The following is a 26,226-nucleotide window of genomic DNA, read 5'->3' as shown; positions in this document are numbered from 1 at the left end:
ATAATCGCGAAGATCGTACAATAATATGAGTTCTACCAATTAATGAAATTAGGTTTCAGTAAGTTGCGAATATTACGAGATTTAATTAACGTGTAATTAGAATCTCATAAATTCTCACAAATATTTATGTCAATAGCAATTTTTAACGACAAAACGCGCGCAAATCTTCGCCCCTTAAATGGTCAGCTGACGAATAAAGATATTTTAATTTTTCATTGACGAACCTCTTTTCGCTTTATGTTTCGTATTGATGATAAGACACCTTGAATTTCCACGTATCAGTCGAAAACTGAGAGCTTTGAATTTGACGTACCGATGTCAACGTTACCCTTATTGGGCCAGTGCTTCGCGAAGGCAGTCTTCCGTTTAATTTCGCCATGTCCATTTGTCATAGACGTCCGCAATTCAATCTACGAATTGCTCGCTGACTTGCATATTGTTCCGATACATGTTTCAAGCGTATTTTTAGGTACACGCTCGAACGAAACAGGAAGAGATATGGTCGAGCACGATCAGCTTCGCTTGACAAGTAGGCTTAACCTCGTGTAAGCACGCTTACGTACTATCTTGTACTACTTTCCCCGAAGATTTCTTCAAGATATATGGCAATTTCTAAATTTATTCGTACGAAGTGTAATTTAAATTATTAAAGCCTTTCCCTTGTTTCTATAAAGCATATTTATTTTAGATTTAAGATTAAAGGGAGTCTCAGGACGAATTGTTTATGGAAAAAGATTTAAAGATAGAATTTCAGAATACTTTGCCTATAAATACGTAGTAGATTGAATTTGCGAATAGTTTTGATATTTTAATTATTGGTTATTCCGATATTTAATTGCCCTTTAATTATATATTAAAGGACATAGCAAAGTTTAAATTTGATACTCGGGACATAGAGAAGGGTATATTCGATTAATTTAATCGATTAAACAGCAGTTTGCTAGACAAGAATTTGATATATTAACAATATGAAACAATTTATTCCATAAGCGCTAAAAATGAAATAGTTGGCAAGCTAAAAAATGGTAAGCTATTTGTTCAGGTGTATAAGAAGAAAGGAACTAAACGACGAAAGTGAAATACACGTGGATTTCCTATAGACGAATGTAGGTCATCGATGTTAAAAGCATATATTCTCTTTCTTAAACGACTCAAGGTTGAACGATAAAAATTTAAATTTCCGTAATCGAGTATGTGCAGTTAATTCTCATTGAAAAAGAAAAGAGACGAATAAATATAAAGAGCAATAGACGCATATATATATATATATACGGTGATCTTTCTTTTCGTAAAATATGTATCTATTTCCTTGAATTCTTTTCGCAGCATCGAACACACGCGCATGGTCGTGACCCAAAAAATCTGCGCCGGGAATCATGTATTTTTATCATTTCATTTATTTGCAAATAAACGGAAAGAATGAATTCCATTTCGTTAGATAAACCAATAACCTCATGAATATGTAATGGTATTTCAAGCACTCGCATCGTAAACGAGAAACATTTATTTACTTATTTGTGCCGCGTCTTTTTCTTTTTTTTCATTACAAATCATAAAATAATACTATCAACCTTGATGATTTTCACGAGCTCGATGTTGCGATTTTATCGAACGATATTTGCCATTTTAATGATTCACGAAAGTTTAAACGAGCGTTTAAACTTTCAAGATTCTATCGATCGTGCTTTGAAGGTTGGGACATTTGTATAATAAATTGTACCTGGTTGATGTAACATCAAATTTGAGATTTCGCGCGGATAAGATTTTAGCAAACGATATAATACTAACGTAACGATACCTAACTACATGTTAATTTATTTTTCGCTTTCTCAATTCATAAAATCTAATTACTTCCTGTCAATGAATGCATTCTTTAAAAAACGACGATTCACTGATACAACATCCGGCTCGTACCCCTCGATCGTTTCAATCGTTTCAAACAACAGAGTTTGAGTATCTGTAGGTATTCTAGTTCTATCGATTCACGGAAATGTTAATTTTCTGGATACTTTTGTCCCTTCCACGTAATTTAATCCTTGCTTTCCAAGCACAATCCCGAAGGGAGCGGTTCAATTTCTTTCGTTTCCAACGACGAGGAGCGCGCTAAAATTCTGCTCTACCATACCCAATCGTACAGTTGCACGGAGAATGTGTTTTTTCCGTTTCAGATACGTTCTTTCTCTTACGATAAACTTTCGATCGTACAGTTTTCCCGGAATGATTATCTTTAGCGATCCATTTTTTGTAGAAATTCTGTCTAAACAATATACGACAAGTATTTCTTAATTATTATTAATTACTCGAGCTAAATTGTCAAAATTCACGCAATTAAGATAAGTCATCGAATTTTAGTATTCTACATAGAATAACAATTAGTGTAAATATCACAGATTTCCAGAAATTATATTCGAACATTGTTGTTAACGTTTCGAGGTAAAAGCAGAAGATTCGCACGTTGATACAGACCATCAGTTTGCAATATAATAATATTTCGTTTTACTGCGATAAACCGACAATTAGTTTCTTCCACAATCTCTTTTCATGTAGAATTATAATATTTATATCTCGGCGATTAATGTAATTTTTACTACGACTCTTTCCAATAACGTCATTTCTTCTTTTTCATATTGCAGGTGTCATTAACAGGGGCGACTCTTTCAGAAGAAGAAGATCAAGGTCGAACTCTTTGGCACCTGCGGAACAAGATGGCGAGGAAAAACGTTCCGTGCCTGCGAAAGAGATCAGCTCGTATACAGTGGCGATACTGGGTGCAAGGGGTGTCGGGAAAACCGCCCTGATCAGCCAATTTATGACCAGCGAGTGTATAAACGCGTACGACAGACAGAAAGGTAACGCAACATCGTGTTTTTCAAGCACTCGTATCTGCTGCTCGTAAAGCAAGCGAGTCGTGTTTAACATACGAAACTGAAAATACTGGCCAACTTGACGATAGTGAAATAAATTGCGTCAGCGAATGTATCTACGTAACAGTGACGGTGAATCTGAGGGATAATTTGAGATTCGATGTTTGATGAAAATTTATAAGTTTGTGCAAATGTTAGTAATTACAGAAAATAATTAAACGACTGAAAAACATCCTTATCGCTTTTGCTTCGTTTCTTTTTTTATTTCGAATAAGTCGCAAGATGGATGTTTTAAGGAAGAAAAACAAATCTACGACCGTACACATTCTATAAATATCGAATATTTCTACATAGGTTAGTTGTTTCTAAGAAACAAAAAAAACATTTTTCTCAAATACGTTTAATCGAAAGTCACGTGTCTGAGATTTTATTACGTTTTATAACGTTATGTTCGACGGTAGTTAATCTATACTAGTCCCATAGATTTTATATTTCCGACGTGTGAAATTCTTTGAATAACTCTCGATGTAATTCTATTCATGGAATATTCTTACATTCGAGATACTTCACATCCTCTTATACGTATACTCTGGAAATTCAGAATAACGTAACTCTGTTATCAACTTTTATCATTTTTGTTCCCAAGAACTTACAACGTAAAAATATGTTTGGAATACCAAACGAAATATCAGAATTATTATTAAGAATTATTTTTAAATTTTCCAATATGACACATATCTAACAAAACTCTAAATATCTTCTCCATACATTTTCTTTACGAACCTCGAATTGCGTCTGAAAACGAGCCAATTTTCAAACCTTCGAACCATAGGATGCTAGTTAACCGTCTTCCCAGAAACACTCCATTCTCCATTCTCCAGTTCTCAGACCCTCGCGTTTCTCGTTTTTCCAATTTTCTTTCGTTTTCTTCGCCGTTTTCATCAATCCTTCCTCCCACTGCTAGTTACCCTCGAGTTTCACGGTCATTGATGAGCCTTTGCTCGGTTCCTTTCCTATCTGGTTGATTTACCACAGGGAAATACGTAGAAATAAATACAAGAAGAATTCCAAACTGTTTTCAAGTATCGCGAATTATGAGCATAAAAGATATGTTAATATATAATAAGAAATTTAATGAAATCGCTAAAAGAAGAACGCTTCGATTTATTCTATCGATTCACGATGCTATTTGAAATAGCATGTATCAGGATAACTAGAGAATGTATCTGATGAAAGTTATTCCAAGCTATCAAATATAGTGGAACGTTTCTCACAGCATTATATAGTCATTGACAAAACTAAATGGACAGGTAGTAGATATTAGTGAAGCTTAGTATTGATATCTTACGTTTATTTAAATTTTATTTATTATATATCCTTAGAGGCTCCTAGAATCTCTGCTGAAACAGAATCCTGCTAAAATCTCAGGAAAATCCTGCGTGTAGTCTTTATACTCGTTGGTGAGTGATACGATGAAAACATGATTGACACCGCGATCTATTCTGCTCGTCAGCCTTCAGATGGTTGTGAAGCCGGGAAGTGGATAATTCGCAGACTTAATGAAAGCTTCGACTGGCAGCTTTAACTCGAGAATCGCTGTACAACGTCGTTATAGAATATTTCGGTTTGGTCTAGCACCTGGGTCCCTAATCCATTTAATTTTTATTGAACATTTTATATATTTATTTACTTTAATACGGCTACATTGCCGTATCAAATACAAACGAATTTAAGTTAAGGGTTTAAGTTATTTGTTTCGAGACAGAGATTCACATCGAACAGCTATTGTGATTTTTTAATCCGACAGTCGTCAGTGTTTCTGAATAAATGCTAAATACAAGTATTTAAGTATCGCGTCTTTTTAAAATTCTCGCGATACATCTGTAGATCTCTCGTCGCACACTGGTTGAAAATCTCCGATCCTTTTATGTTAGAATTTAATCTTAAAGTTAAGATTAATAATCCGTGGAAGACACGATGTTTGTGTTAAAATAATGTTCAGTGATATTTATTAAACAGAACTACAGAACCAAATGTATATAAGCGAGTGATATAATTAACAACGTATGGAAGAATTGTTGGCCAGTTACTCTCAGACTAGACGTAGGTAGTGACCCATGATCTTATAAATATTTTGAACCCCACTCTCTGTACAGTAATGAGAGTATGACCTGTGTTAGTGTCCTGTTCAAATGCCTGTGTGGGTGTCTGTGTAAGAGTATTGTACCTATGCGTGTAATATCGTTGTATTCCAAAATTTTACATTTTCAACGATAAAATCATACGCTCACGAGCGCTCTATCGTCAGAAACAATAATCTATCAAATTACGCAACGTCGGTCTCTCAAAATCTCAATAACGATCGTTTCAATGGTTTTCATTGGCTCTAAATCGCGCTCCGAATTGAAATCGCGAATTTTGACCTCGCTCACTCCGTTTTGAAGCAACGAACCGTGTCGGTTTCCGTTTTCCGACCGATTGTATATAACTGTTGGCGGGCGTCGGCGACCTTTTTCCCTCGTTTCGTTCAACGCTCGCTCGGAGAAGCCACAATGGCGATGACAATGCGCCAGACGAACGTAGCTCGCTTTCAGACTGCTTCTCGGTTATGCATAGCTTTATTTTTGGCTTTCGCGATGAAACGCCTGGTAACGAACCGGAGTTGACCACGCGATCGAGAAAACGAACTCGCTCGTTGATACGGCTTCTAGAAAGGAAATGTCAAGAAGGATGAATGGATTTAGCGGTAGATGATAGCAGCAAGCTACTTGTTATCGTACATCATTTTGCTTTCGGATGGAAGGGGTCGGGAGTAGCGAAAATGTTGGATCGTCGCCGTTCGTCTTGGTCAATTAAGGGGAGGATGAGCTCGTGAATTTTCATCGTAGTACGTCAAACTTGTTGTTTTATAGGTGGCAGGGTGTGTTTGTCCGACACTGTTGAAGTGGATTCTTTAGTGTTTAGTTCCCTTATTTCCCGAAGCCGTTGAGTATTGTTTAGCACTAAATCAATTTGAAGGGCCACTCAGTTTCATAGCCTTTTCTAGGAACATGCCTTGCACAAATGGGGCAGCGGGGTACAGACAGGCCAGTTTTTCGTAATTAAATAAATACCCATAGGCCCATGGCTTGTAAGCTCTCTTTGCCAGCGTGCGGATCTGAACTAGCATACACGTAAAACTTAAACTTACTTAAATATATTTCTATTATACATTCATCCAGGCATTTCCTCTCTCAATTTCGAGATAAAACTTCAACAGGCACGTTCGTTGATGTTAAATTGAAATTAAACGACGAAGTAATTATTTATTCGGATAAAGGGGTAGAAATATGTAATATCAAACTTGTAATGGGACGATGTTCTTCTTTCATATGTTTTAGAATGCTTCGATAATTGTAACAATTAAATTATTTTTATGGATATAAATAAAATTTTCTACCGTGTGTAAAATTTAGAGATAACGTGAGATTTGATAAACGAAACGTTGATTGATCAGCGTATGTATTTGTGTAACTTTTTGAAATTAAACTATCGTAAATTACGTTTTAGTTTGTTTGAATTATACTTAAATTATAATTAATATATATCGAAATTAGTATCATTGGTTATTAAGAAAATTTATTGAATTTATCGAATTAATACATTCGCGATATAATACACAACGAATTAACATGTTCACTGTTATCGACATATACGTCACGTCCACTCAATAATCTAATTACACAACGTTGCCAGCGCAACTATTTTGTTTTTCAGTTTAAGCATTTGGACGAAAAGACTGTCTATTAAGATAAGCGTTATCGGCTAGAATAAATATTTTTCTGACGAAAAGAAGTATGCGAATCCAGGTACTAAGCAGATATTCGGGTATCGATCATTAACGATTCCACTGTTTCGCTAAGGAAGTTACACGTATAAACAAAAGGCTCGGACAGCGCGGAAGAAACATTATTATCGTCATATGTTTCTATAAATTTGAGACTACATCCTGGAGAAGAAAATGTTCGAAAGAAATAACGTAGGTTCGATGGTCTACTTCGTTTCAGTTTCCGATACAGGCTAATGAAAGTCAAAGCAAAGCCGCGACAAGGTTGCGAGAAACGACATTTGTACCGTCTTTTACGAGCAACTGCGTCTCGTCAGGGCAATCGTTCGATGTTTTTCTAAGCTCGTGCGCGGTCAACCGAAAAACGAGTCATCGACTGCGAGACCAACGTGAATCATCGACTTTATTTTGCATGAGAGTTTGCTGGCAAGTGTGTCGATGGCCCAACGCACGACGGACACTATCTTCTACTCTATTTCATTTCGCGGTGCCAGTGTGCAACTCGGCGTCAAGCGTTTCCACCACGGAAATATCCGCGTGTCGCAATCTCCGCGTAATCACAAGCGGCGTCGAAAATAGAAATTACGAATTTTTCGGGCGATCCCCGCGTATCAATTTCGTTCGTTCCGACGAAATATGAATTTCGTCTTGTTAGTCGCGTTCTAGTAGAATCATATCTCCGATTAGACTCTCTCGTTGATCTGTTTACGTTAAACTTAAGATATTCGTCGTATCTTTACACTTGCTTTTCCCAATTTCCCAAACGTTAAAAGTTAAATCTCTAATTTCTCAGTTTTCCTTTTCTTCGATCGATCGAGTGAAAAAAAATTTAAGGAATCGTTTCGATTTTACTTGAGAACTAAATTTAGGGTTATTTAAGTAGTATAATATATTTATATTTATTTATATCCTGACACGTTTCGAGATTCGTTTAAGCGTTTAAGTTTAAGTTTATCAAAATGTAGATTCGATTACTTCATTACAAAGATCGGTATATACGTATCGTCTCGTTAGATTATTGGATTTCGAATTATAGTAGGTTTAACAGGAATATTTCTCTTGCACGGTCTTCTCTCTACAATTACCAAATCCAGACTTATTCCGTTCTACGTACGTTTCAGCTACTTAGTCTGTAGGGATTTTAGTACACCGGTGGTCATTGCGAAATACGATATTCGCCACTTCGTCGCACCTGCGTTACGTTTCGATACATTTGAGGGAACAATTTAAAACTCTCGCGAATTCGTGAGAAATAAAATAACAAACAGCAAATCCTACTAACATGCGTACAAAGAATAATCCTACGGGATTTCCATAAAAAATGATGTACGTAATATACTTTCTAATCGTAAAGAAAAATTTCAAATTCGATACACGACACGCTCTACTTCCACCTTACTTGCTTATTTTATCACATTCGAGTATCGAACGATTTAACAATTTTATGATTTTTTCTAATTAAAATATTGTCTCTATAATAGATAGATAAAAAGAAGATCGCGTATTAGATAAAGAAAAGGTATCGCGATCGTCGTTCTGGAATTAATAGCAATATCTGAGTTAAAATCGTATCTGACAATAGACAAAAGATAGCGAAAGTACGAAACTCGCTGAAATATCGGCGGTTGACTATAATAGACTCACAATAGAAGTCGGTAGGATCTGTTCTCGATTCAGGTGTCTCGAAATAGATCGCTTGACGAAAATAAGCGAGATGGTTTATAGTTCTGACAGACTGGTCTTCGTTCGTATCCGATTAACAGCCCTTGGCCAAGAAAAGCCGTTTTACACGAGAAAGCTGCTACGTGGCTGTAAACGCGTACGCCCGGACCCGGTCTAACGCGTTGGCCAACGGGAAAATCGGCTGTGCGTGCATCGTTCCATTCTTTTACAAATAATCCGAGTACGATTTCAACGATTTACGCGTTACGGCTAGCGGCTCGTTAAACCTCGCTGGTTTACGTAAGAATCCAGCTTGTGTTTCGATTCCGTCCGATAGGAAAGACAAGAGTCGATCTTCTTCGATGAAACGAACAGTGTGGCGATCCTGTAAATACATCGATCGTAGTTGGATCGGTTACGAATTGATATGTTTAAGTGGTATAGCTTGTCGTATAGCGTTTACGTACTAATTAATTAGGCTCAAGAAAATTAAATTTCCTATCGTTTAGTGGTATTTTGATATTGCGAAAACGAAATCGTACGTGTTATATGAAACATTTTGAAACGTTAACAGTGTAATGAGACGCGACTGTCGCCGTTGTATTTGTAAACTTTAAACTAGTTTGGAAATATATAACGTAGAAATTACAAGATATTCATTGCAAATATATATTTAGTAGAAAAATTAGCGTACGGCATGAACGATCGTTTTAAGCATGTGTCAAATATGATTCTATCGAGTGTCAAAGATTACCGATAGAACGAATAATTGATCTATGAAGAATGTACGTTTACACTAAATATCTTTTTTGTGTACATCTTTAGTTTTTTCGTATATAATCGTGATATCTGTCTTTCGTTACTATGCTAACGAAATTTCAGAATGTTTCATGCGACACGCATAATGTATCAACGAATACGAATGATTTTAATTTCGCAAAGGCAACGTTAAACGTAATAAACGCGCAAAATTTTCTGAAAAATGATCGTCTTTCCAGTTTGCTGACGTTTTAAAAAATCTCACGGCGTGAGATAGCACTGAAGATTTTAAAAATTTGGCGGTATTCGTAAAAAGCGTAAAACGAGATATTCGCAATAAAATACAGTTACTATAAAATTATCATAGTGGAATTTAATTACTACAATTATCTTTCCGGTAGTTTTTATCTTGTCACTGTGGAGAAAGCTTAATTAGAAATTAAAAAGATTCACAATCTGTTAATTTACTTTGGTTTTGCTCGAAAATTGAGCTTTTAACGTAGAATTTTTTTCTCCAGCGGAATGAATCCTTTTCTCTTTTGCCAATTCTACGTTCTACGCAACGAAAAATGCATCCTAATATAATATCCATAGAAATGATATCAAGCTGGTACAAATTATGCACCATGAGAATGTTGTTGACAGCATGAATATGTTTGTCCACGTAATCTTCAGAGCGTATTTTCCCTAATGACGTGACATTTACGCAGACAATGAAGTAGAGGCAGCTTATACAACGCGGCTATGGATATTCAAACGTAAGGGTAGGCCAATAGGCCAGGAAATTGTTAGGAGAAAAATATGCGAAGAATGATCTATATTTACGGTAACCTATATGGTGACATTAATTTTACCAGCTTTGTGTATTTTTTAAGTTAATTTTCTATACTTCCATAGATAAAGAACGATATGGTATAGATTATTATCGTGTACGTTGCTCGTTATAATATTTGCAGCGTGAAGAGTATCTCTATTTACGTTCTAGTACTTTATGTTCAGAAAGATATATAAATTCGCATAAATACTCTCAATTTATTGATTACTCTGAACCTACCAGGATCGTTTTTTCGATATTCTTCCTCTTCGGATATCAAAGTAAAATCCCAATTTTCCTCATCATACCGTCATTTCCATCCTCGGATCCTACTTCACGCTCTATATCCTAATCGATCACCGCCAAGCTGAAGCGACACCAACGATCCTGGAAATTCCAACTATTCTCTTCGCTCATCACCAATCATCCTTTTCGGATATTTTTCTAATCTTCCGTTTGCGTGACCAATGATCACAACGAAAGTAAAGTTGCTTTCAAGGGGTGTAACGACACTGAAATTGTTTGTTTGGAGACGCTACGAACAACGAAGAAACTTGCAGAGCTTTCTGGGTCGAGGAGGCAGTCCAGTACGTCCAGGCGACGTGAAATATCGTAGCGACACCCTGTTTGCTTTTCACCTGCTGTAACAGATACAGCTCTTCGCCACGATTACGCTATACAACTAACGTCGGTCTCGAGCATCTATTTCACTCGGCCATGACGTTATCGGGAAATTGCCTGCGAGTCGTTCTTCCATCACGTTCATTCGCTGGCTATTTATAGTGACAAACGGTTTCTTTGGACTTTCCGAAAGGATTTGGATTAAAAAGCTCGCGTCTGTCCGCGTCTTATTAAAATCGTTCTCGTCGCAGATTTTATTTCTCTTCGCTACGGAAGAAGCTTCGTCCTTCCTCCATCGAAAATCTCGACTCTTCGTTCTTGGTTTTTAATTTATCTTTTATTTTTATCCTTCTTTTCTTCGAGACGATTTCACTGTGGTTTCTCGCGTTTCAATGACAAATTTTTACATCGACGAAATTACGTTGGTTCTTCCCTTTCTAGGTATCGCGAACGAAAACGTGTACTTACAGAGTTAAACGAAAAGTAGAATTTTTGAAGGCTACTAGATTAGAAATTTTTCTTATAGTCTATATGTTCTATGAGCATTTGATTTTAGAGAATTAACTATATTGGAAAATAGTTTACAAACAGGAGATCAAAGAGTTCAGTTCTCGGATACTTTTTATCAAGGTTCTTCTTACAATATCTTCTCGATAACCTTCGTTTCATACGATTTCATGGAATTGAATTACTAATCATTTTTATTAGCTCGCGATCCGACACGAGGTATAATTAGGCACTGAGGAAAGCGGTGGTTTGATCGTTGCTAGAAATTGCCGCTGTTTTGATTTCTTTATTTCGAAGTTTTATCGGAAATGAAAAAAGTATTTCAATCTTTTCCATAATAATTTTTTATAATAATAATAATAATATCAATAATAATTTTTAAAACATCGGCCTTCGAGGTCTCTCGATATTCTCGAGACGCTTCTTCTCCTTCTTCTTTCGTCATAAATCACTTTTGATTTCGTTTGTAGCTTCTCGATAACATTTTTTCATTCGTTCAGATTGTAACGAGTTCGATCTGCTGAATTAAAATACAGATACCGGAGAGCCTTTTCGTATAGAATCGACGTCGCTGGATTATCGTTTAAATCTAATCGACTAATGCAAGCCTTTAGTCGACTTACAAACCACGGATTTGTGCCAGCAAGTATCGTTTCCATAACGGCTACTTCTTGCACGCGTATCGCTATGCTCAGCCAACGATGATGCTCGCAAAGTATCTCTTCATCGTTCTCTCGTAGATATGAATTGCGGTACACCGTTAAAGAAGATTAATTGTGAAATGAGTTTGTGGTTTTGTCTGGTAGGGTTAGTAGTACACAAGTATATTAAGATCGACACGTAGAATATACAAAAGCATTACATGGTTATGCCTGTTACGTTATTATAAATGTGGAATTTTTTATATCATGTAATTTATATTCCAATTAAACCATGTTTGAATTTTTAGACTAGACAGCTACGTTAATTTATATTATTTGTGTAATTTATCAATCTATTATATATTATTTGTTTCGTCATACGTAATAATCGATAACGTTGTATCGTTAGATTATTGTTATACTATTCAAAGTTCGATCACGTACTCGACTGCGTAACACTTTTTCCTAATCTTAGTTACGATTTACGATTACAAATTATTACGTTTTCTACGAAACAACGACGCATGTAAAACGGAGAAAATTGGCAATTTTATGTTTACAACGGAGCCTTCTGACAGAATTATCTTTTCGCGTTTAAACATTACCATTTGGTAGAAGCATTACATTACGCTCAATATGCGGTATTTCTTTCACTGGCAGCGATTTAATTCAGACAGTGCTTAACCGCGAAACGGTGCAACAAGAAACTTCGAAGACGTTTGGTTTGGAAAGGATCACTAAAGGATACACATTGAAAACAGACGGTCGTTTCTTTGCCAAGTAACAAAAACCAACGTCGAGAATAAATCTTTGTTGCGCGAACGTCCTAGATTCGAAAGATGGTAACGATCTTGGCTGCCTCCTCCTTTACGAATCCTACTATCCATTTTTCGTTACACATCCTGCAGAATTTCACTGGAAGCGCGTATTTAAAACGAAGACGTACAAGGACGTTTAAGGTTCGCATATAATTTCCAATAAATTGCAGATGAAACCGATTCGACAAGGTTTTATCGAAACTTCTATCTCGAACAGAGTAACGAGAATACTCTCGTTTGAGATTTTACATTCTCTAACAGGATCGTTATTAATTTTCGAAATTTTATTTGAATATTCTAATTCGATGTTCGAAATGTTCGAGTATCTTCGAAAATATGTATGATTTTTAAGTTTGATCGATTATACGAATTTTTTTTCAATCACCGAAATATTTTAATTACCAATATTCTTCCGACTCTAACTAATTTCTCTTTTCTCTTAAACATTTTCTAATTACAAATACTCTCTTAATTAATCTTTTTTTTCCATTCGATTCTTTTTATTTAACGTATTTCCTTTAATCGATCAAATATCAACTCGAACGATATTTATGTTTCGAATTTTTCTTAAATTTCTATAAACGTCCCTATTTCTATAATTATTTCCAAGAAATATTTTCCTACGAATCAGCGATATTCCTCTAATTAATTTCCCACCTGCATTTCCTGAAATTTCCATAAACATTTCCATTTCCATTAATACGTAATTTCTGTGTATTTTCTAAAAGCATTTGCTAATTAGCAACATTCCCCTAACAAATCTCCCACTCACCAACCCATCCGCTTTTCTAGCAATTAAACAACGATTTCAACGTTAGACTGTGCCAACCCTAAATGCATTCACGAAATAAATCCGTTTAATGCGAACGATGCCGAATGTCGAATATCGAAACACGCGGGGATAATTAGCGGCTAACGTATCTCGATCGATTGTCAATCGTTTGTGAACAAAATTATAAACCAACATAGTCTCCGATGGCGATATCACGGTCTGTGGTTCCGCTTTAATCCCACAGCTGACACAACAAATCGTGCGTGTTCACGGATTACGACGAAGTGCATGAGCACACTAGTCGGGTAATAGCACGATGACCCCGCTGGCTATCCTCTAACGAGGCAGGATCGATTTAACGCGCGTCTGGTTATGTTTTTATCAACCTCGCCGGATACAGAATCGATCGGAGCTCGATGATCCATTGGTTGCTTTCGTAATCGAATCTCATCATTTAATAGAATCTTGTTTCGTAATTTTGAAAGCTTCTTCCTCGAGCAGACGAGGCTCTGTTTGCGTTTGACTATGGTTTTTGCCTGAGTTTATCAGCGAAACGAAGCTGCAAAGTCGAGAGAAGTTGAAAAACGGTTTTTTAATCGGTACTCCGCGAAGTTGGGCGAAAGGTTGATATATCTTCGAGGAGCAGCTGCGAAAGGTTATCAGAGAGGGAAGAGATGCGTGGTTTTACTCTTCCCGGTGAAACATTCTTCAGTCTGACGATTTGATTTTCTGAAAGTTACCGTTGAAATTAGTCAGAGATATACGAGATTTGTTATTTCCGAGTTTCTTTTTGGTTGAATATTTTCTTCTTATTATTATATTTCTTCTTATTATTTTCGTGTTATACGAGATATTTACATGTGTAAGATAGGGTTAAAATTATTAAAATATTCAAAGATTTAAGGATGTTTCTTCGTACGTCGGTACAATTTGTATACTACCGAACTGGATTTCCGTGTCGAAATATAATTTTTAAATACTGGATATGTACAATTTCTCGTCAATATCTATCGATTTATATGGAACTATGACGACACTTGACACGAAAAGATGATATATACTTAAGCTAAGCCTACACTGACAGGCAATTGTTCGCGAACACGTGTCGCAGTCAATCAGCATCTGTCTTTCTGCGGATTTCCCTCGAAAGACAGATGCTGATTGGCCGCGACACGTGTTTGCGGGCAAATGTCTGTCAGCGTCGATTCAGCTTTATCTACGAATCTCACTTTCACGTTAAAGGTTGTCGTTCTTCCCAATTTTCTTTAAAATCAAATCCACGCCTTATTTCGTTTAATTTCCTTCGACTTCACAGACGCAATTTCAAATCTTCTGTTTTAATTAAGTCGAACTGAATGCAATTAAGAGCTCGATCCAACTTCGTAAACAACTTACTCATCGAGTGTGCACAGTTTTTTCGAAACTCGTGCAATTATCCGAAGTATCCGAAGACGTTTTCATTTTGCGTGTCCCAAGGCGCTAGCCTTTATGACCCGGAACGTGGATACGTTAGAAACCGAAGTTTCTCGTTTACTTAACAAAGTTTCGCTAGGTTTTCGAGCAAACTCGCAGCTCGTCCCGACTTGGACCAGAAGTTGAAACGTTCGACGAATTCGTCACCGAAGACGCTTCTGTAATTACTTGCGACGAGAACGCCAAGATCGATCGCGTTTTCACGGCAAACTCGCCGTTTAAACGCGATCAAGATAAATTCGCGCGGCAAGTTCCGCAGGTCTGCAACAAGTTTTCTGGTAACGCGACGACGGAAGCGTGGAACGCGAGTTTCAGTCGGTACAGATATTGTAATTGGAACGCAGTCCTCTTGCGAATAGGAGAAACGTCGAGAACTCGCGAGAAATTTATCTTGTTACCTTATAGACGATCGGGATTCGATGTAGCGAAAGTGGGTTTCGAGATTCGGAAAAATTTGACAAACCGAGGTTTCCGTTTCTGTTTCGCTCTTCTTACATATCTAAGGTGAAATAGTGATCAGATAATCTTGTACGGAGAAAAAGATATTGTACAATTATATCTAATATTTTGTAGTATTCTAATATTTGTAATAACCTCACGTTAGATCCGATCTGCTTCAAAATTGGCAACGAATCGTTAAGTTAAATTCAGTCGGATCAATCGGTGTTAATAAATTGTTACAAAAGTTATCAAATTAGTTTGATGTTTTACGTGGATATTATTGCTCGCCTCGTACCTTCAAAATACACCTCGTTATGTTTGAGAATTTTTAAATTCCCCGAAAACGGAGCAAACGAGGGTAGTTTTATTACCGTCAAAATAAAAGATTCGTAATATCATCGTCGCTGAATTTCAATGACTTTAACTCTTTGACATTGGAACTGACCTTATTAATACCGCTGATAATTACTAACTGACCGTATTAATAAGCTTTGAAATTTGCCGAGAGTTCGCTTTTGGTGAACATTAACGAGAGTCCTTTTGAGGCCCTTGAACGATCGCCGATCTCATACGAAAGAGAAACGGCGTAACTGGTCTCGAATTTGGTATTTGGAAATGCGATAAACTTCGCGGGACTTCAACCAGAGTTGGCTTCGGTCTGGATCAGTTTGGACTCGATGTTAAGCTCCATCTTTCGAATTTCCCCTCGAAACTGTCGCATTATGGCACGGCTGAAGCTGTTCAGCGACGACTAAAACGAGTTTTTAGATTGGTATTAGAGTTTCGCGTAATAAATTCTAATTTTGCTCGGTAGAGTGTTCATGATACCAATAAATTAGAGCCTTAATTCGAAAATATGTCGTCAAAATTCTTAACTCGATAAATTTGATCGCGATCGTAAAGCGTACGCTTCGTCGTTCGAACTTACGATGCGCAGGTAACAGTAGCTCGCTTCTCAAAGAATGTTTTAACGAACGAAGTTTCGCGATAAATGAAACAAATAATGAGAATATTTAATTCGATATCACGTTTTAATAGATTGCACATACATTGTACGCTGGAAATTGTACATCGCGCAGTGAACTTTGTAATAACGTCGTTTGAAATTAAATCGGTAAGCGATAAGCGTCTTATCGATCGAATGCGATTTCCTGTATTATAAAATACAATTAGATTACGCAATAGAGAAACGTAAACGATGGATACAAACGTTGTATTAAAATTGCTTCTTTAATACAGTTTAGCCGTTTATTTTGTTTTTGTAGAAATTTGCGAGAACGTCGGTAAAACGTTTCGGTAGATTATCTCGTCTCAACCATCGTCATTAACATTAACTGGTGTAATTGACACAGTGAAATTAATAATAAATTAGTATGTACATAAATACGTATGTTAATCATTACAGAGTCTACGTTTCAGATAAATCGAAATAAATTGGACCAAGCTTTTGCAGCTGCGAAAGAAAAAAGGGAAAACTTTTCGAATGAATAAACCCCGACCTATTTCTTAATTACAAACCTTTTTCGAGCGAGAGTTATTAAGTAGAAAAATATATGTTTTTAGATTTATTTAGAAATCCTTTTCCGTAAACGCGATTCCATGTAAATACGATAGATATGTAATAAAAAATTGCTTATAAAAAAAATACGAAAAGTGAATCACGATTTGTATCGCCGCTATACGATCACCCTTTTCGTACAAACGTCTTCGGTTTAGTTTTCGGCACACCACCACTCGTTCGCTAATGTATACAAATTATACACACGCACACAGACACGTATACACGACAGAATAAACAGCATGAAATCATGCACGAATCTCTGGCGAGGTTCTCGACGGAATCGTTAATACGACGCTTTAAATACGACGCTTTTAATAAGACCACGGTGTCATTAACCTTCGCGATCCACTTAGCGACTGAACGTTCTCGTTCTTCGCGACGACACCACTGTTTTTGGAATTTCTCCCTCGCAATGTTTACGTTTACGAGGATTTCCACCTTTGGCCATTGTACCCGCGTCTTATAAAATAGCTTCTAATTTGCTCGTTCCTGTATCATCGATGAAACTTTTTCGAACGATAAACGTGCGATTAAAAGTTAATTCGTTTCTCGTTTGCGGCAATTTTCACAATCGGCAGAAATCCCTTGCGCAATTTCTACAGCAATAATAATTGATTATTATTAACGAAACGTTACAAATTATTGGTCGGTGTATTCCGCGCTATTACAGTAACAAGTTTGACGATAAATTTCATCAACGACAATCCGAGTACCTCGTTTGACGTGATATGGTAAAATCGTGAACGGAGTGTTTATATTCTGCATTTTGTGATTCGACACCTATGAATCTTTGTTTATCGTCCTACGTGTATTATCCTTCGAAGAATCGCAACCTTCGATCAAACATTTTTACCATCTTTCGTAGCGACGTTCGAAGCTTCTCCGCAGAAACGTAACACGCTTAAAAAGTCGAGTCTAATTCAAGAAATTAAATTACACGCACGTTTCCTACCTACATTTGTTTCTTCAATTTGATTTCCACCAAGCATATCACTTGCAAATATAGAACCCGAACAGATTGCTCTAGCTTTTGACGTCATATTCCTCATAACCTTCTTCCTGTTCTAAGTTCACGCCCACGTTTCATACGCGAGAAACACCCTTTTACGTATCGTGCCTTTCTAATTTTCAATATAATAGGACAAACTTCTTGTTTGCTCACACGACGAACTTGGGTCGACCACAATTTCTCCTTGTCTAACATACATTCGGGATATAACGTCGTTCCCGGAATATTGTCATCTTATTGTCGTTGCGCGTTGCACAAGTTTGAATTCGATTTACATACGGTTACGGTAACTGGATCCCGTCATATTGTGTCCTGGTCTGGTGTTATGCAATATGTGCGGTATATCGAGAACAAAGCGTGGATATAGCTATGACGAATCAATGTACGTTGTTAGACTCTTTACATTAATTTACGAGTTACGTAAACAGCGTTATTTTGGGTGAAGATTTATCGCAATACAGAGTTTGATTTCTTTCTTTCATCGATATAGAGCTATGTATAATTTAAATGTTTGTATTTAATAGATGCTTGATTGGCGAATATCTTCGTATTGATCAAAAAGTAGCAATTTATATTAGATTTTAAATGAACGTGAAAATTCACCGAAAACTTACGAACAGCTCGAGTCTATAATTTGCATATGTTATACTTGATACTGTAATAGATTGGCAATATAACGCCAAGTTGATAACGTAGTTTCTTTCATGACTTATGGATTGAATTGAAAACGTCAGTGAAGAATTGATAGAAATGTTGGCCAAAAATGTTACAGAGAATATTGAAATCCATAATTTCAATCGTCAAACTCTTTTATACGAGACGAATATGCGTATAATATTTCGATAGATTAATAATAATATATGGTTGACGATTCTTTCGTTCTTGTATACGACATACATTTTTTAATTCAATTCTTCGTAGATAACGTGATGTAAATTTGCAATTTAGATTTGCGAACAAATGAATACGTTTCGAAATTTAAAATCGTCCCAAATGTCATTACGGATAAAATGGAAATGGACTTGTCGTTTCCAACAAAATAATAATAATAATAACAATAATTTATTTATTTGTGCCGTATAAATTATTGCTTTCAAATTCTACAACATGCAGATCAAAAGATATACTTTTTCAGGATCGACAGATTTATAATTTTTAGATATTTGTTCGTCGTATATCGTTCAATTACATCGAAAATTTTTTTACTCGTTGATGTCGAAAATAATGGCGATTAGTGTCGCGACTTACTTTTATTTCGCGCCTTATCGTCACTTTTGCGACCACGTAATTGCGTACTTTAGGCGGTGAAATTTCTGGTACAACCCTGTCTTTCTAAATGCAAATTTGACCCGCGCTCTTCCACCGCTCTAATCTCTTTAATATTCGCAGTGCAGGATACTCGAAACGACGCTAGCCAGATTGTGTTCCGTTAGCAGTGTTTCCAGATGAAACTACAGTATTTAATTACGGGCCGAGGAATATACAAACGCGCTTTGTTTTCAAAAATTTCCATAATTTCCCGTTGTTTCCTCTTGGTCAAAAATCAAGGAGAAATGGTGCAAGAAGGAAGAGAACAACTTTTGCGGAAACAATTTCTGTGCAGAAAACAATTTCTATAATGTCTCTATAAACGAGGTATTTCTAAAAGTCTAAAGTAATTCTATAGCGTTTTCACACGAAGGGTACAAGATTGCATTTTCCCGCGAGATAAAACGTTTTAATATTTTTCGACAAACTTTATGACGCTCGATGTCGAGTTTACCAAATATTTTTTACCACTTCCATAGGGTACGCTACGCGTAACTACATTACAAAAGTTTCGTGTTGTCGAGAAACTTTAAGGTGTACTCTACTTCGTCGCGACTTAGTCGCCAGAACTTCCTTCCTTATTGCATTTCAGCTCTCCCCAAAAAATGGGACGAGAGGCACGATATACGAGGAACGTTGCCTTCGGCATTAAATATTTTCTCGTTTTCAATTTTCCCCGAGATATTTTTCATAATCACCTTAACACTGTTACGTACATCATCGATGTTTTATCTCCGCTTTTAAAGGAAAATAATGGGATTCATGAAGCTTTGAGGATACAAGGGGCGAGGAAATGTGTCATGTTAAGAAGAAAATATTCTACTATGGAAAGCTTAATGAAATTTTTTAATCACGCTCATTGGAACAAAAAGTAACGCCCGGCTTATAAATAGAACATATTGTACCTTGGATGCTGTAAACAAAAAGTTCACGTATCTTTGCAATATAAATTAAAAAATTTGTTTACGAAGATTTTTTAATTTCTTACTATTTTTATTCCAGCGGTAAAAAAATTTAAAATTTGCTAAGTTAATTCCGCAGCAGATATTTTTAATAATAATCGTTTCTCTAAACAAAACAACTACTCGTACAAAAATTGTCTTACGCGTCCCACATCCTGCAACAAAGTTTTTAATTAAATACAATCGGTGGAACTCGTAAATCAACAAACTCGCAAACTTCTTAAAACTTTAATTGTTACTAGAACATGATCACGGGTCTCCCTTCTCTTATCCCACAAAATTCTCCTTCGCCAAACACGCGAAAATAAGAACATCAAACAAGTCTCGAAGCGGAATAAGGATTACACGCATCTTTCAAAAAATACACGTTACGTAGCGCGTAAGAACGTCTATTATCCAACAGCTTCTCGAGCCAGTAAACTTCGCGTATAATATCCTTCTACACCCGTAGAACCTGGAATCAAACGAACATAAAATAAAGTAACCGACGGAAAGCAAAAATTGGGGCCGATGTCGAGTTTTACGCGATAATTTTGAAATCGGGATCGAGGTCAAGACGCGACGAAACCGTGTTGGGAAGACTGCGTCTGCTCGTAGTAAAACAAAAGATGGAAGGAGAAGAGCACTAGCGATGGGATTAAGTTCAATATGTATTTATAAATTCAAATCAAATGCAATACCCAAGGTTTACCTTATAAGGTTGAAATACTACTCGCAAATAAACCGGGGATTTTTATGCTTTTGACGTCAAATTTAGAGCTACGATATCTGTACAGAACGTACGTAATATTCAAAGATTTAAAAAATGTTATATTTAATGGGTTACGTTGATAAAAGTACGAAATTGTATAAAAAATCCGCAGCCTAGCCATAACGTATAATCGTTAATTCATTAGAACGAGTACGTGAAAGTTTCGAAAGTCTACTTACAAGTACTTTGATATTGGAATGACGATACTCTTACAATTATACCAATCGAGTCACGAGAATCGGAAAAACACTGTATATCCTATTTATGCTCTTACAAGATGGATATAATCGATCGTTAGCATAAAGTTAAAAATTACTATTTATCGAATATTACTATATTTGTTGAAACGATGGATTTCAATGATAACCAAGGAACATGATTTTAAGAGAATTTCCGGTAAGATGCACGTAAAGTTCCAAACTTATTTGAAAAGGGGTCGATTCCACTTAGGGTTACTTCCTTCGATTCTCAAAGTATTTATAGACTTCGAATCTATCGCGTTTAAATTGGAATCTATTTGAAAACAATGCTTCTTTTTTTTCGAGATACAGCGCGAATCTAATCGACCAATGTTGGAAACTACTTGCGACGTATTTCAATCCATCGCTAGAAAGCACGGAAAGCGATGGAAAATCGCGGGACGCGAGGAAACGCGCGAGGAAAGCGAAACGGGCACGTCGGTTTCCAGGAAGGTGTAAAAAAGAAAAGTACAGGAACAGGCGGGCAGAAATAGCGTCGGTTAATTTTGCACCGGTCCGCTGCTATAAACGTACATCATACAGCCTCCGCGTCTGTTCATCGTCTGACCTCCTCTTCTTTCTCGCGCCTTTCTTTTTCTTCGTTTCTGTTTGCCTCCTTCGTCACCGCCCTTCTTCGTCCCTTTGTATACATACACTGAACGCCTGTTATCAGTTTACGACGTGGAACTTCTTCTTCCACTTCTACGGTGTTTCTCTTGAAAAGCTTTTGCCATTATCTTAATTATGGAAATTGAGGTCTGACGGAAAGAGGTTTTTGTAAAACGGCTCGGAACGAAGCAAGAGGCTTTATCAAAGAATTGCTTGGGAATTGTACGTATTCGTGAACAGACGACTCGAGGTGAAATTTCCTATTATGAAATTTCCGTGTTACGGTTACTGGAAGGGAAGCGGTTTGCAAAGCGTAATTTTTCTTTCTTTTTTTTTTTTTTTTTTGTAAGAAATATTTCAGTATTTTGATCAATTTATTTTTGAGCTACATTGGCTCGAATCTAAGTAAAAGTTAATTAGAATAGATATGGAGGGACGTATTATAGGGGATCGTGCAATTTTACTCGTTTTATCTTAAGGAAAGGAACATCGTGTGCGCTAAAGTTGATTTTTCTTTGTTTCGCTTTATTACTACCTTTATTACCGTTTCAACGTTAGTTGAATCTAATATTATCGAACATAAACCAAAGATTCATCACTTTCTATAACCAATCACTCCCTTAAGGTCGCTCAGATTTACGTGTTCCTTTCATCCGATTTACTAGTACATCAGGCAACCCCCGGCCTCCTGAATCGCGTCTCTGTCGAAAGGCACAAGTTCTGTGTGTAAACTTTTCTCTTCAAAAAATGACTATTTATTTCAATCAATGTAAAACTTTGTAACACGTAACATCATGTATCGTGTATTTTTTAATTGCTCGATAGGGATTTTTATCTTTTTTCCATACGATTGGAAATTTATCCTGTTCGCAATAAGGAAGAAATAAATAAACCATCTCGAAAATAATTCTCGGAGGAAGTCGAAAAATCTTCAGGAAGACGAAGGTTTAGACATAAAAAATTCGTTCCTCCGACCAATCGCTTTAACTGCCGTAGCCCGTTGCGATTTCTTTTCCTCGTTTATTTTCCTATTTCTTCTCTTCGTTGTTTTCTTTCTCTGCGAAAGATTGACAAACATTTAACTGCCGCTACTAAACTATTGAAATCTCACCACAAAACCAACAATCGCTCGACCAGCTGAAATCATCGGACCACAGCATCGATGCAATTCCCGGAAGCGGCGGACGTTTGGCGATGGTTGTCGACGAGCGGACGCGTGGACGCATTTAGAGTGGCGGGATCACGCTTAGCTAGCGCGTCTCCGTTCGTTTATTTACAGCGGTTCCATTCGATTATTTTCCTTTCCGCAACGCGATTTCCTTCTCATTTCTCCCCTTTCCTCGATATCTCGTCCTTGCCGCGGACGAATAAAGGGGATGGTCCAAGGAAAAATAAATGAGGCAGCAAATCAAAGGGATCTGTAGCTCCTCCTCTTCCCATCTTTCCATCCCTCTTCCTCGATAATACCTCTTTTTTCCTTCGCCCCGCCACCCTCTTTCAGCGACGCTCTTTGAGCTGCTTTGTGTAGCGCCACGTCGTTCATCGTCTTTTTTCCCTCTTTGTTTCAGACGTACCCAGCGAGCAATCCGTTTTCGTCATGCTGAACGGCGAGGAGAGCGAGCTGAGATTCCTGAACGTCGCGAACCCGAAGGTGAGCAACCGCTTTCGAGTTCCGCGTGCTAGCTGGAGGGCGCTTTACAAAAGACGCTTAGCGTCCATCCTTCGATAGAGCTTCGTTATTCGATCGGCTCCCCCTTTTGACTTCTTTCGGACGATGCTTTACAAGGTTTACGATGTCCTGGAATGATGCGTTAAATGGAAGAGAAAAGTTCTTTGTGAATGGTTGAGAACGATGGAGCGGGAAAATTATTTATTAGCGGAGTTGCTACTATGCATCTACGAGAACACGGTTGGCAGAGAAACGCCGGTCTGTTTGCTTATTTCTCGTAGACTCGATAACGGCATGTGGTAGATAAGCACGTACGGGCGAAAATATCGCACATGCAAATGAAATTCCGCGATTATAAAAGTTTCTGACGAACGGACGGCTTGGTTAGTAGATCAACGAATCTCGGTATCAGTGATATTAAATTAACGAGACTCACCAGTTTCTCAAGATCGGTGTCTATCGTAGGAAAATATAATCGTAATCGATATAGTCCACTTGTACGTTGATCTATTTTGAATAATCTAATTCAAATACGTGTTGTATTAATATTATCCTTCTAAGTAGTACGTTTGTATTTTTGTTTCGTACAGACGGAATTGGAGAATATACACCCGGATGCCTTTGTCATCATGTATTCTGTGATCGATAAAGCATCCTTTCAAAGAGCAGAAGAGTACCTAGAACGTCTCCACGACCAGGAATTCCTCCGAGGAAAGTCGGCTATACTAGTTGGGAATAAAGTGGATCTGGTCCGATCTAGAGTGGTTTCTTCACAAGGTTGGTATATACACGCGTATAGAGCTATCGATCGTTGGTATAATATTTAAAACAATTTAAAAACAATATTTGCAACAGTTTTATCGAGAAAACGGAAATAAATAAAAATCTTTTAGCGGAGATATTTCAAAAATATTTTGCGGATCGAAAGGCGCAAAGCGCAAGTGGTAGTGAACTGCGTATGATCGAGCTATGAATCGTATTTATCGTAGTACGACAGGCGCGATTATTAAATGCTGTGATTCCCGATTTGTTTACACGATACATATTTTATTATCGGAGTAACTGAAAAATCAATTACGAAGCTACGAAAACATTCACACGTTCCTTTGACGTTTAATATTTGACGCTAATATACAATTAATCCGCGCTTTTCCGCTACGTTTAAACATAATTAAATTTCCTTTCTGATAAATTGACATATCCAATATCCGAAAAATCTGATTCAACTCCAATTAAACTCCAATTTCAAATCTCGATCTTGTACAACCCTTTTTCGTCCTGCATTCTCGACGTACCAAGTGAGACGTATAAATAGAAGATACTATATTTCTCGTACGTAGTACATAATATATAACGACGTAGAATAAAACGACAGTTCGATAAATATTACATTTTCTCTTTCGCAAATAACACGTTCCAAGTCCTAAAAATCCAACGTAGAGAAAGAAATAAAATCAATCTAAATACCAACTAGAAATCTGAGTTCCGTATCGACCCCCTTCTCTTTCTGCGCATCGGGCAAATCGCCCAAAAGATGTTTTACCCTTGATAATCGAAAGAATTAAAAATTCCAAAATTCCAAGCTGAAAGAATCAATCCGATTACCAAGTACAAATTTCAACCCTGTATCAACATTTTCCCCTTCCTGCTTCCGGAATAGATCAACCAGAACGTATTACACTCTTAATAATTGAAACAATTGGGACTCCCAAAAGTCTAACGAAAAAAGAAAGAAAAAAAAAAGAAGAACGAAAATAACATAACGACAAAGACGAAATAAAAGCAACGTAAATACCAAGTGAAATTTTCTATCCTACGTCTACTTTTTCTTTTCCTGCATGCCGAACAAATCAACCAGAAGATATTATGCTCCTGATAATCAAAAGAAAAGTTCTTCTGATCCCCCTTTTCATATTCTTACCCAGGATAACAGCATATACTGACCAACCGTGTTATTTTCCACCGTCCTACACGCGCCCTTGGCAACTCGATGTTTAAATATACGCTTCCCTTCTCTAATCCGGCGCGTGCTGCCATTGCAGATGGCAAGTGCATGGCGTGCACCTATCGGGTGAAGTTCATCGAGGTCTCGGTCGGGATCAACCACAACGTGGACCACCTGCTGGTCGGGATTCTGAATCAGATACGACTGAAGAACGTGCAGGGGAACGCGGAGAACCGTACCGGAAACGGGGCTAGCGAGGGCAGCGGCCACTGGTATAAGTCTAGAGGCGTGGTACGAGCCAGCATGAAGGCCAGACAGATGCTAACCTGGCTGTTTGGTAAAGAGGACAGCAAGTTCAAGAATTGCGAGAATCTTCACGTGCTCTAATAGGCGAGCGGGTGAATTTTCTTTCCCCGGCCGTACCTGACGGTAGATTGTAAGGGCGGTGCTGTTCGGCGCGATTACGCCACCCCTGCATGATACGATACTTCCAGAAGATCATACTGTTCGGCCGAGCAATAGTGAAGTCTCTGAGAGAAGTTAAAGTCAGCGTGACATAGAGGGATCTTCGTCTGTCGATCAGCTGATCGTTTCAAGAGTAACGAAGTTATTTACTCTGTGTTTGAAATTGCTAGATAAAAAGGCACGAACTGTTATAATTTTTTAATCCTTTCGTAGTATTTGGTTCGATGCGGAGTAATTATCATATACAGCGTAGTTTCTGTAAAACGTTTCTGTAGGTTTATCACGTTATGGTAATTTTTATAAAAGAATATAAATTACTATAATCTGTGAATCTTTTTGCTACTCGGTTTAACGCAGGGAATATCAAATAAGACTATCCGTAAGATTCATCCGTCGATCAGTCATTTGTACGTGGTTTGTTTTAAAAACTGCTTACTTTATATTTGAGATTTGCAATTTCGATGAACGGTAAACTACCATGATCCGTGAGCCTTTTTGTGGTATGCAAGT

General features: G+C 37.2%; 1 protein-coding gene across 3 annotated transcripts in view; it reads left to right on the top strand.

The window, feature by feature from the left end:
- Nucleotides 1-26,226, top strand: part of Rgk3 (Rad, Gem/Kir family member 3) — a 74,731-nt gene extending 48,505 nt beyond the window's left edge. For all 3 annotated transcript variants that reach the window (XM_072012546.1, XM_072012528.1, XM_072012536.1), the window contains exons 4-7: nt 2,634-2,849; nt 23,206-23,288; nt 23,897-24,083; nt 25,349-26,226. In XM_072012546.1, coding sequence (XP_071868647.1) covers nt 2,634-2,849; nt 23,206-23,288; nt 23,897-24,083; nt 25,349-25,638 — 776 coding nt within the window. In that variant the 3' untranslated portion in view covers nt 25,639-26,226. The remainder of the gene's footprint in view (nt 1-2,633; nt 2,850-23,205; nt 23,289-23,896; nt 24,084-25,348) is intronic.

The sequence above is a fragment of the Bombus fervidus genome, chromosome 2 (assembly GCF_041682495.2).
Source record: "Bombus fervidus isolate BK054 chromosome 2, iyBomFerv1, whole genome shotgun sequence".
Lineage (NCBI taxonomy): Eukaryota > Metazoa > Arthropoda > Insecta > Hymenoptera > Apidae > Bombus > Bombus fervidus.
This window is presented reverse-complemented; position numbering and strand designations above follow the sequence as displayed.